Here is a 10,944-nt window from a genome sequence, read left to right as displayed (position 1 = left end):
GACAAAGAGCGTGATTAGCGGGGCGGCGCAGCCAATCAGTGGGTCGCAGGGGCGGCCTCCCTGCGCAGCCTCGGGCCGCGAGGCCATTGCTAGCAAGAGGGGTAGCCTGCCAACCAGCGCTCCGGCTCACAGGCGTGGGAGCCAGCGCGGTGTCAAGTGCAGCCTGGACGCACCGACCGGGCCGATTTGTATTTTATCCGTGAGTTTCCTGCTTTCTCTTCGCTTCCCTTCTCTCTCTCCCCTTCCACCTTATTCTCCTCTGCGCTTTGAGACCGGATGCCTTAAACACGAGGTGGGACAGAAATCAGTTAAGAGTTTCTCACCTTTGTCTAGGGAGAAGGGTGGGGGGAGGGAGCATTTACTGAGAGCTTTCTGCGTGCAAATGTGCTTGCACAGACATCTCATTGATTTTTCTTAGCAGCCTTAAGAAGGAGGTAGCAGCATGCCCATTTAACAGAGTGGGGTGGGGGGATTTAAGCGCCCAAGCACTACAATTAGGGAGTGCAGAGCTAAGAGCTCACGCCCAAATCGACATGTCTGATTTCAAAGACTGCCTCTTGTAAGCACTCCTCTCTTCTCTCAGGTTGAAGGTTAGTGGAGAAGAGCCGAAGTGGAGATGGGAGAGCCCATTTGGAACAATGTAGAGTTAGTGAGCAAGGACTATTATCACCATCTCACAGATGGGGAAACAGAGCGGTTAGGCATCTTGCCCTACATCACACAACAAATAAATATCAGCATCCAATTTTGCACCCAAGTCTGTTGTTCTCCAAATGCCAGCTATTTGCCTGGCTGAGCTGCCTAGAGAGTCTTTTTACTTGGGTGGTCTCAAACAGCAGCTTGGTGTGCTCGTAGTTCTGAGGGAGCGGGTGAGGAGGCAGCGGGTAGAGAGGGCTGGGGGAAGAGGTAGGCAACTTTTACGATATACATTGTACGGAAAACATGCATTTGCTTTGTCTTTTTTTTACACTATAACAAATGGCCAGTTTATTAAAAAAATGTAAAACATTTCTACAGCAAATGACACCAAAGGAGATAAGGCTCAGAGAGGTGATATGACTTGCCTGAAATTACAAGGCAAAGCCAAAATTTGGACCAGGTCTGTCTGATGCCAGAACCCATGCAGTTAACCAAAGTATTGGTACAAGGCTGAATGCTTCAGAAGCATTTTGGAGAGTTTGTGAGAAATGCAAATTCCTGAGCTCAACCTCTGGGGGGTTCAGATTTACTAGGACCCGTGGGGGCAGGGAGTATAATTTACATTTTTTAACATTTTTGTCTTAATTCAGAGATGTAGAGAGGTTTGTGAACCCTTGCCTAAAACACCACATCATGCTGAGGGTAATAATTAAATAGGTCTGCTGCCAATGTAGCTTACCTTTCCAAAGCATATCTGTCATGAGATGTAACTCCAGAGCAGAGTCCTTCCTGAAATTGTCGGCCAAGAGTCCACAGCTTGGCAGATTTTCAAATGAGTGGGTGGCCTAGAAATGGTTAAGAACCACTCCCCTACAATCATTCTTTGTAACATCTTCCTCTTTCAACTTTAACTTGAGAAAGGAGTGTGAGAAATGAAATACAATTTGACCTAACCCCCAACCACAGCTTTCTGCCACTGATGGAGCTTTCATTTCCTGGCTTCAGGACAGGTTGCTAGGTTGCCCTTCTGTGAGCTCTTGAGAGGACCTCTCCTTTGCTGGATTTGCCATCACTGGCCCAAGAGAAGGAACAACTCCATGGAAACAGCATGCAGGGCTGTCTGGAAATGAATGGGCCGTGAAGCCACAGGCTGGGAAATCTGTTTCATTTTCCATAGGGTCTTTGCTTCACCTATGTCAGTTGTGGCTAGGAGGCCCCCTGTGGGGGCTTGTTCTTGATTCCTGATGCTTGAAAGCAAATCAACAATCTGATGCCCTTTGATGGCTGGGCTCATCTTCAACCTGCCAAGGTACTTCACCTACTCCTTTCTGCCTTCTTATTTACAACTCCAGTATCTGGAATTCCTTATAATAAGCAATTCAAATTTGGAGATGAAGCCCTTTACATCTTAGGACTGTAGACTTTCTCTTGTGAAACAATGGGGGAGCATAGAGGTTGTGGGGGTAGAAGCCTCACCTCACAGTCAGGTGATGTTGGCCGTAGCTCTTGGGTTTTCTTTAGATTCTTGCTTCTGCTCCCAATCCCATGACATCTGATTCTGTGTCTCGGCAGACTCTTCTGTTTTTAAATTGGCTTTGTCACCAAATTCAGTGATCTGAAGTTGGACCTGGTAGGGGTGGGATCAAATAGGAAAAACAATAGATCTTAGAGCTCTGACAAAAAAAAATAGTGAAAGGAAATAAATTGTATAAAGATGTCTGAATTGGGCCATTAGAACAAAGTGAGGGTCTTTTCCTGCAAGGCTGGGAGGATGATTTGCTAATCTGGCTCCAGTTGGGTACAGAGCATCCTTTATCTCTGGCCTCATGTGGGAGTGTGTTCCAATTCATGGCTCTAAGGAGACCACATTTTCCAATTTCCACAAAGAAACCTTAAAAGCCTGAAGGTTAGGGGGATAAAGCTTTCTGTTGAAACAGTAACAATCGCCCTTAGCTGCCTACCTCACCTCATCTGTGCCAGGAACTTTCCCTCTGTTATTTAAGTTTCTCAGCAATCCTGTTGAGACAGGCATTGTTATCCTATTTTACAGATAAGGAAAGGCTAGGTAACCTGTATAAGGCCACAGGACTGATAAATGGAGGCACTGAGACTCCAGCCCAAGGCTGTCAAACTCCAAAGGCCACAAAGAACTCTTCTCAGCTGTCTTCCAAACAAACAATTGAAAATGCACTCTGCAGATGACCTAGTGCATTAGACCTATTTCAGCCTTTAAATCATTGTAATTGTAATCTTACATTGATTCCTGGGATCAAATTTTTTAAAAAATGAAACTACTGGTATAACTTAAGGAGCAACTTAAATAGCAGGTACTGGGCTGAACATTTTATATACTTCATCTCATAAACCTTCATGACAGTCGTTTTATAGTTGAGGATAATGAGGTGAAGAGACTTGGCCAAGGTCATAAAGCTAGGAAGTGGCACTGCAAAATTCAAACCCAGAGCCCATGTCTGTATGCCATAATGCATTGCAGTGGGGAAAACAAATATGGCCCTTGTTCTAAATCGGCTCCTCTCTGTGGGTCACAGCTCCATCTTCTTCCCACGGCCTGCATCCAGTGTCATGCACCACTCATGCTTTTAAGCCACTGTGCCTTAGTCCTCTTCCTCAGCCTAGAATGCCTGCCCTCACTCCTCCACCTAATAAGACCCTGTTTGTTGGTGAAGGATCAAGTCAGATGCCCCTCCTTGGAGAATTTTTTTTGGCTGCTCCCTGTCTCAGGTAGAATACATTGTTCTTGTCTTTCTGCTCTGACCGTGATTAGTACACCTTTTTAAATTTTTTTTGCCTTCCAGGATAGTTTAGCTTATTGTTGACCTAACTTCCCCACTAGATTCTCAAGCCCTTGAAGGCAGGCACCAATTACTGTTTAACTCCAGCTCCATGGTGATTTATCCACAGTGATCAACATGTATTTGTGAGCTGACCAAAGGACTGGCTTAGAGACTCCCTGGATAAACAAATATGGGATTAGATCCTGGGGTGGTCACACAAGCTATCCATCTGTACTAGACTGACCAGGGGAATCTGGAATTCCCTGGGCTCACTTTACTAGGTTGTAAATGTAGGAGGTGCATCATAGGGTACAGGGGATAACAGCTCAAGGTCGAATCCAGGTCCAGTTTGTGATCTCGACTTTGGAACTCATGTTAAGGGGCCAGACTGTCCATGACTGTTTAATAACACCTTGACATATACAGAAGAAAGGTCTTCTCTACCTATCAGTAAACATGGGATTTGGTTCACCATACCACATCATCTTATTCTGGCTGGCCTGAAAGTGTCCTATAGGAACATGTGTTCTATTGAGACAGATGGTGAGGCCAGGAAGCATCATTTCTTAATACTTTTTATCGAGGCCACCATGCAATGGATGCTCAACCATTTTATCTCATTCGATTTTATTAATCTTTACAACAACCTTTTGAAGGAGACCTATTGTCTCTCTTGGGTAGTTGAAGAAACCGAAACTGAGTGAAGTATCTTGCATAAGGTAACACAACTAAGTAAGTGGTGGAAGCAAAATTCAGTCTCAGATCTGTCTGCCTCCCAAAGCCTAACATCTCAACCAAAAAATACATGGGAGAAAAGTGTACTAACTCTCCTCCATAAAAAAGGAAGAATTAGATTTATAAAATGGCAAATTAGATATTTAAGGTAAGGTATTGCTAAAATACACGTAATCCTTGAAAATGATTGGCAAAAATGGCAGAAAGAATTGGGGATGAAAAAGCACAATTAATTTCTCTGTCAAATATTTGCCTGAATTCCCTCATGTCAAACTGTTGTGACATGCGCAATATGAGAATGCGTAGAGAGCATTTCACTCTGTCTGCTCAGTTTATAACAGAGGGGAAAGGCTCCAAGATATCAGTGAATTTCTAAAGCTCGTACAGGTGGTTGGTAACAGAATTGGCACTTAGAATGTGGGCCCGCCAAATTCTAGCCTGGTTTCTTTCTGCTAAGTCACCTTACCTTATGCAGCTAGTCAATAGTTGTTTGTAGGTTACTCAGGAAAACATGGGGAAGAAGTGGAATATTATTGCACTCTGAGATAATAGAAGGGACAAACATTTCCCTTACCACCTGTCCTTATTTAGATGCAGGTAAAACTTGGAGAAGAAGTCCCTGGAGAGGACAGCTGTGAAATGCTGGGGGCCCCTGTGGCTTTAGTGGCCTGAGCAGAGCTACCTCCTTCCTGGGGTAGTGGGGGCGGGGTCACTTTTGGCTCTCAAGAGGTGGATGTGGCTGCCAGGGGCCCAGAAGTGCCCCAGAGGGATACAAAGAGTAGGTCTCTTGAGCCTTTGCTCCTGGCCAGTTCTCGGCTAAAGGGTCCAGGGCAGTGGGGCCCTCCCAGTCTCCTGGCTATGAGGTTAAGGAGGTCAGGCTTAAGGCAAACATGGAATATGGGGCGGGGGGAGGGGCAATGGCATAGCAAGGGAGGCTGAGCCTCCAACCCCCTCCTCCAAGAGAGAGCGTAGCTGGTGGGGGGTGGTTGTGAGGCCAGATTGTGGGGTCATGGATGGAGCAGGAGCAAGAAGCCAGGCGGGAGCTGATGTGGGGTGATTCTGGAAGGAGAAGCCCTTCAAGGCAGGTTCCATGTGCAGTGGCCAGGGAAAGTTGCAGTGGGCTTCTGGCAGTGCCTGGCTTCTCCTTGCCCCTCCCCAGGGGGACCCCTTTGTCCCTATCGAGTGGTCATCAACTGCTTGCATAATCAGAGCCCTAACACCTCCCTCTCCTCAGGACCACACAGCTCAGGGTTCTGTGTGAAACCTCTGGTTCTGAAGTTCCTACCAAACTTCCTATTCATCTGCATGTGAATCCCCAGCCAGCTCATCTGCCTTCTCCCCACTCCTCCTGCCCTCTGCCTGTACATCTATGCTTCTCCTCAGCACACCATCTCCCACTGCAGCACACTGTCCGCTCAGCCCAGTGAAACCCATATTTTCTTTACGACAAACTCCCTCAGTTTCTCAGATCTGCATTAAGCATTCATTTCTTCTTAATCTCAAATTTCTTTCATATGCCCTAGGTCCCCAGTTAACTTGTCATACTACTCCACCTGCTCCCGGACCATTACTGGGTAGGAGCAATTGTTTGTTGTCTTTGCACTGCCTCTTTCCTCTAGTGTAGTGGTTCTGAACCAGGGACGATTTTGTGCCCCTCCCCCAGGGCAAATGGCAACATCTGGACATATTTTTGGTTGTCATAGCTAGGTAGGTCACAGTTGGTGCTACTGGCATTCAGCAAGTAAAGGCCAGGATATTGCTAAATATGTTATGATGCATAGGACAGGCACTAGAACAAAGGATTGTCTGGCCAAAGATGTGAAATGTGTCAAGGTTGAGAACCCATGCTCTATTATATAGCTATAGGTTTACAAGGTCAGGCTTGGAAATTTCCAGGTATAGAGCCTCTGCCAGGTATAGAGCCTTTTCATGCTGAATTTCTAGGAACAGCTCCTCTTTCTGTTCCTCATTGGGGTGGGGGGAGTTGCCATGAAACAGCTACAACAAAGGCAGGAATCTACAGAAAGGGAGATGAGGAGACTCCCAACTTCTGAAGTTTCTACCAACTTTTAGAGAAAGTATTGGACTACAACTTTTGAATGCTTTTCTACCTCTACAAGATAGTGCCACTTTTTGGAAAGAAAATAGCAACTTACTATTCTAATAGTTTATCAAATGCACAATTTCATCTGGTGAAAGTTGAGTGCAATAGGGTTTGCAGGCCTCCTTCCCCATTTTTTTTTCTTCGATCTTCAACCTCCTTGAATATTAAAATATTTTCTGTGTTAGCAAAACATTGCAGAGGCGACTCTGTTCAGAAAAACTAACTGCCTTTAATTTAAGGTCGATGAATTCTTTCTTAAGAGTATGCTTATTTCTCAGGAACTGGCCCAAAAAGTGGCTTGTACCCTTAGAGCTGAGTTTCCTGGGTCTCTCTTTCTAATTAAGCAGTAAAAATGCTCACCAACAGATTTAATGGTTAGTCTAACCTCTTTTTTTCTGCTCTTTCCAGTTTCTTCTATCTGCATCCAGTTGTCTCCAGCATGGGGGAACAGAACCACTCTCCTGGGAAGGAGCTTCAGCACTGGATGCAAGCAGAGGCGCCTGGGAAGAAAAATTGGAACTCTCAGGCCTACGCCCTTGGGGCCATTTCCAATTTTATGTCTACTTTTCTCACCTTTCCTATCTATAAGGTTGTGTTCCGACAACAGATCCATGCTGTAGCAGTGTCAGAGGCTCTGCGACAGCTCTGGCATGAAGGTCCTCAATACTTCTACAGGGGAATATACCCACCTCTTCTCTCCAAGACATTACAAGGGACTCTACTGTTTGGGACTTATGATAGCCTACTCTTCTCTCTCTCACCTAATGGGCCACACTCCCTAGGACACCGTTGGGCTGCAGGGCTCATGTCTGGTGTAGTGGAGGCTGTGGCACTCAGCCCCTTTGAAAGGGTGCAAAATGTGCTCCAGGATGGTCGCAAGCAAGCTCGCTTCCCTAGCACCTTCAGCATTCTCAAGGAATTCAATTCTTATGGGCTTTGGGGGCGGATGTCACTGGGATATTATCGTGGTTTCTGGCCTGTCCTTCTCAGGAACAGCCTGGGTAGTGCTCTGTATTTCTCCTTCAAGGACCCCATCCAGGATGGCTTGGCAGAGCAAGGCCTGCCCCATTGGGTTCCCGCCTTGGTGTCTGGGAGTGTCAATGGAACAATCACCTGCCTAATTCTTTATCCTCTGATTGTGCTAGTTGCCAATATGCAGTCCCATATAGGCTGGCAGAGCATGCCCAGCCTCTGGGCCTCTGCCCAAGATGTGTGGGACACTCGGGGCCGAAAGGTGTTCCTGATCTACCGTGGAGGCTCCCTGGTCATCCTACGATCCAGTGTGACATGGGGCCTCACTACTGCTATCCATGACTTCCTGCAGAGGAGGTCTCATTCCAGGAAAGAGCTGAAAGACTGACTAGCTGCAGGAAGTGTGGCCATGGCATCTTTGTTATTCTAAGCCTTCCCAGGTTGGTCTAAATAGCTTACTTCTATGGCTTAGTTACCTAATACAATCATTATTTAACATCTTTGAACTGTCAGTGCACTAGAGAAGTTCCCAACTACCAGCCTATTTGGCACAGACAAAGCCCAGCAGCCTTCCTTGATCAGAAAAAGAGTCACTCCTATCTAACCACAGCTTCAAAAGCCTTAGACCCAGGAGACTTTTAAATAACTTTTAACTTAGATGAAATGTCATTTCTTTAAGAAATTCTTTGACAATAGAGGAAACTCTAAAAGGATTTTAATTTGGTACTATAAGTTCTGGGACCCCTCCAATTATTCTCTGGACCAAACTGAGTGGAAGATCAGGAACTCCAATATCAAAGAACTAAGCTTGACTCTTAGTATAGAGATTTCATAGAACTTCTCAGATGCCTATTTTTTCATGACATTTCATGACTATCCCTACTGCCACTACTCTCACCTTTCAAGACTGTGGATCCTAACTTCAGGATGGCAGTTGTGGCTGGAAGTCCTAAATTAGACTTGCCTCAATTGATCAGGACCACAAGAATTGGTAGGGCTGGAGGTAGGAGTGGGGAGAGGTGTGGTCCTTGGATGGATGGAAAAAAAAACAGACTTTGAAGGAAGAGATTTAGTTGCATGCAAAACAGAAAAAAAATTACTATAGATTGTTTGGGGTTCTCTGCTGGGACATTTTTGATAGCAAGGCAATTACATTGCCTAGAAACTACTTGAGTTTCCCTAAGAAATCTAGAAGTGAAGTGATCACGTTTTTTTCACAAATCATTGCATATTTTATCACTGTGGGTAAATACAGTTACTATGACATAAAGATCAGAAATCTTAGCCTATAGTTCAGAGCCATTCAAAATATGGTCCTCATGTAACTTTCAGCATTTCATCACACCGCTCTTATTTATGTAGATTTCATACATCAGCCAAACTGGACTATTGTTCTTTCCCCAAACATGCCACAAACTTTCCCACAGCTGTGCTTTGGCCCACACTAGTCTCCATCTGTAGTGCCCTTCACATGCCAATCTGCCAAAATCCTTTGAAAACCTCAAAGCCCAGCTCAGATGCCACCTTCTCTGTGGAGCCTATCCTGATTTCTAACAATTGAATGTAATGGTAGTCTCTTGTGATGCCCCTCTCCAATAACACTTCATACATGGCGCTGATTCCATTATTTCACTGATCTCATGTGGCCTTGTGTTCTTGATATTCTTCAATACCTCCTACTAGACTGTAAAACTCCTTGAAAGCAGGGATTCTTGTATACATTTTAGATCTCTCATTGTGCCTAGGTGCTCAATAATGTTGGCTGAGTTGTTGAATTTAATATCAAGCTGTGATATGGTCTTTATCCTCAGGGTACTGTCCCTTATACATGAAGATAATGTTACTGACCCATCCCAACCATGGCAAAACACATGCCTTTGGGGTGTGATTTTGTTTCCTTTTATTAGTGGATTTAGTTTTGTGCTAATGATAAAGATACTGCTGATAATAATAATGATAATAAAAAGTTACTTTCAACTGGGACATTTGATGAGTGTGTTATTGATGGCTTGTTTACTATTAGCAATGCTATAGGAACTGAAATTTTACCAACAGAAACATCGCTTAACTGTCCCATTCATTTCAACTGGAATTTCGAGGATTTCCAAGATGACATGTTGCAGTTTTCCCCCTTATATATGTGATAATGACCTCCATTTGCATCTCCTTACTGAACTGGATTTGTCATTTATAATGACCTGATTATAGATACTGGTAGTGATAATTCCTTACTGAATATCACAGAAATTAAAGATGCAACTGTAGGTGATATGAGATCAAAGAGCATTTGCCAGCGAAGTCAACAGGAAATGGCTGGTCCAGAATAGCTGTAAATGAGTTCCCATGTCTGATCCCATGAAACCTAAATGGGATGGGGGACGATACTCTGCTTGTGGATTCAAGGACAGGAGACACAGTATGCACAAGGGAAGGAAAAATAGAACAGTAGCTAGTTATAGTTCAAGGCTAGCTTGGAAGAAAATAATATGTATACAAATTTATAACTTAGCAATGACTTTGGTTTTTAAGCTGAAGAGGATAAACTACTCTCCTTTTTGTCCAAGAGATGTATTTATTTCCAAGTATGCTGTCAATTTCCACTTAAGTCACTATGTCAGTCTATGTCCCTTTCTTCATTTTCTTTTTATTTAGAAATAATTTCAAACATAGCAGAGTTGCTAACATGAGAAAAATATAAAGAACACCCATATACCCTTTACCCAACCACCAATTGTTAACATTATTAATGGTAGCTTTATTATTTGAGAATTCATTTTCTATACACAAGCCATATTTTTCCTGAACTACCCAGGAGTTGAAATGTTTATATTTCTAGATCCAATATTTGTAGATTTAAATTCTTATAAAAAGACTTTTATCTCTATGACAATGGCCCAGTTATAGAGTATTAGAAAATAAAAACATATTTTAAAGCAACATTGGTGGTAATTGTTTCAGTTTACTATATGTGCCTTTATAAAAACTAAATTTACATTAAGAATGTTAATACTTGAAGCTATGCAATTATAAACATGGATTTACAACTTAAAGCATATTATAATTTAAGTGATTTTAATCAATTGGTTCACAAAAAAACCTAGGCAAAATTATATGAACCTATCAACTTTTTCAATTTAAATCTGAGTAAAGTTTAAGAGTGTAATAGTTTTTTTAGCAGTTTTAAAAGTCAAGATTTATTTTGTTAATGTTGTTATATTTTCTGACATATAAAAATGGCAATAAAATAAGGAGGTAATAAACACTTATGTCTGTGTAAAACTTACAAAATACAGAATTTAACACTAAAGCTACTTAGTATAAAAAGTTGAAAGACTAATAAAAATCCCTGCATAAGCCCTGTGTATTTTCGTCTATGTATAAACTACATCAGCTTTTCTAAAGCACAAGGTAAAATAATGAATTGACTATTATATTACAACTATTATAACAATTATATGGTTTATTAAAACTTAATTTTGCTTTTAAAATTTATTTGAAAACATTAAATAGCATAATTTAACTACATGTTTGGGATAACTGCATATAGTATAATATATTAATATTAATGTTACATATGAGAAAAAGTATAATAAATCAAGAAAAATGAACAATTTTCATAAAAGATTAAAAATACTATATTTCTCTGTTCCATTCACTCTCCAACTTCTGTGTTTCTTTCATACCATCTTCCTTCTCATC

The 10,944-nt window shown here is 42.6% G+C and overlaps 1 protein-coding gene across 1 annotated transcript; it reads left to right on the top strand.

Annotated features, from left to right (window-relative positions):
* Positions 1-49: 49 nt before the first annotated feature.
* SLC25A53 (solute carrier family 25 member 53) lies at positions 50-9,228 on the top strand. The gene is made up of 2 exons (XM_036227161.1): positions 50-199; positions 6,682-9,228. The coding sequence occupies exon 2, from the start codon at positions 6,713-6,715 to the stop codon at positions 7,631-7,633; it is 921 nt and encodes a 306-aa protein (XP_036083054.1). The 5' UTR covers positions 50-199; positions 6,682-6,712; the 3' UTR covers positions 7,634-9,228.
* The last annotated feature ends 1,716 nt before the right edge of the window (positions 9,229-10,944 follow it).

This window comes from Rousettus aegyptiacus, unplaced genomic scaffold (assembly GCF_014176215.1).
Source record: "Rousettus aegyptiacus isolate mRouAeg1 unplaced genomic scaffold, mRouAeg1.p scaffold_m13_p_9, whole genome shotgun sequence".
NCBI classification, from domain to species: domain Eukaryota; kingdom Metazoa; phylum Chordata; class Mammalia; order Chiroptera; family Pteropodidae; genus Rousettus; species Rousettus aegyptiacus.
This window is presented reverse-complemented; position numbering and strand designations above follow the sequence as displayed.

Bases quoted from the DNA above. Each gene is read 5' to 3' on its own strand.
- SLC25A53 (XM_036227161.1), top strand. From the start codon at position 6,713: ATGGGGGAACAGAACCACTCTCCTGGGAAGGAGCTTCAGCACTGGATG.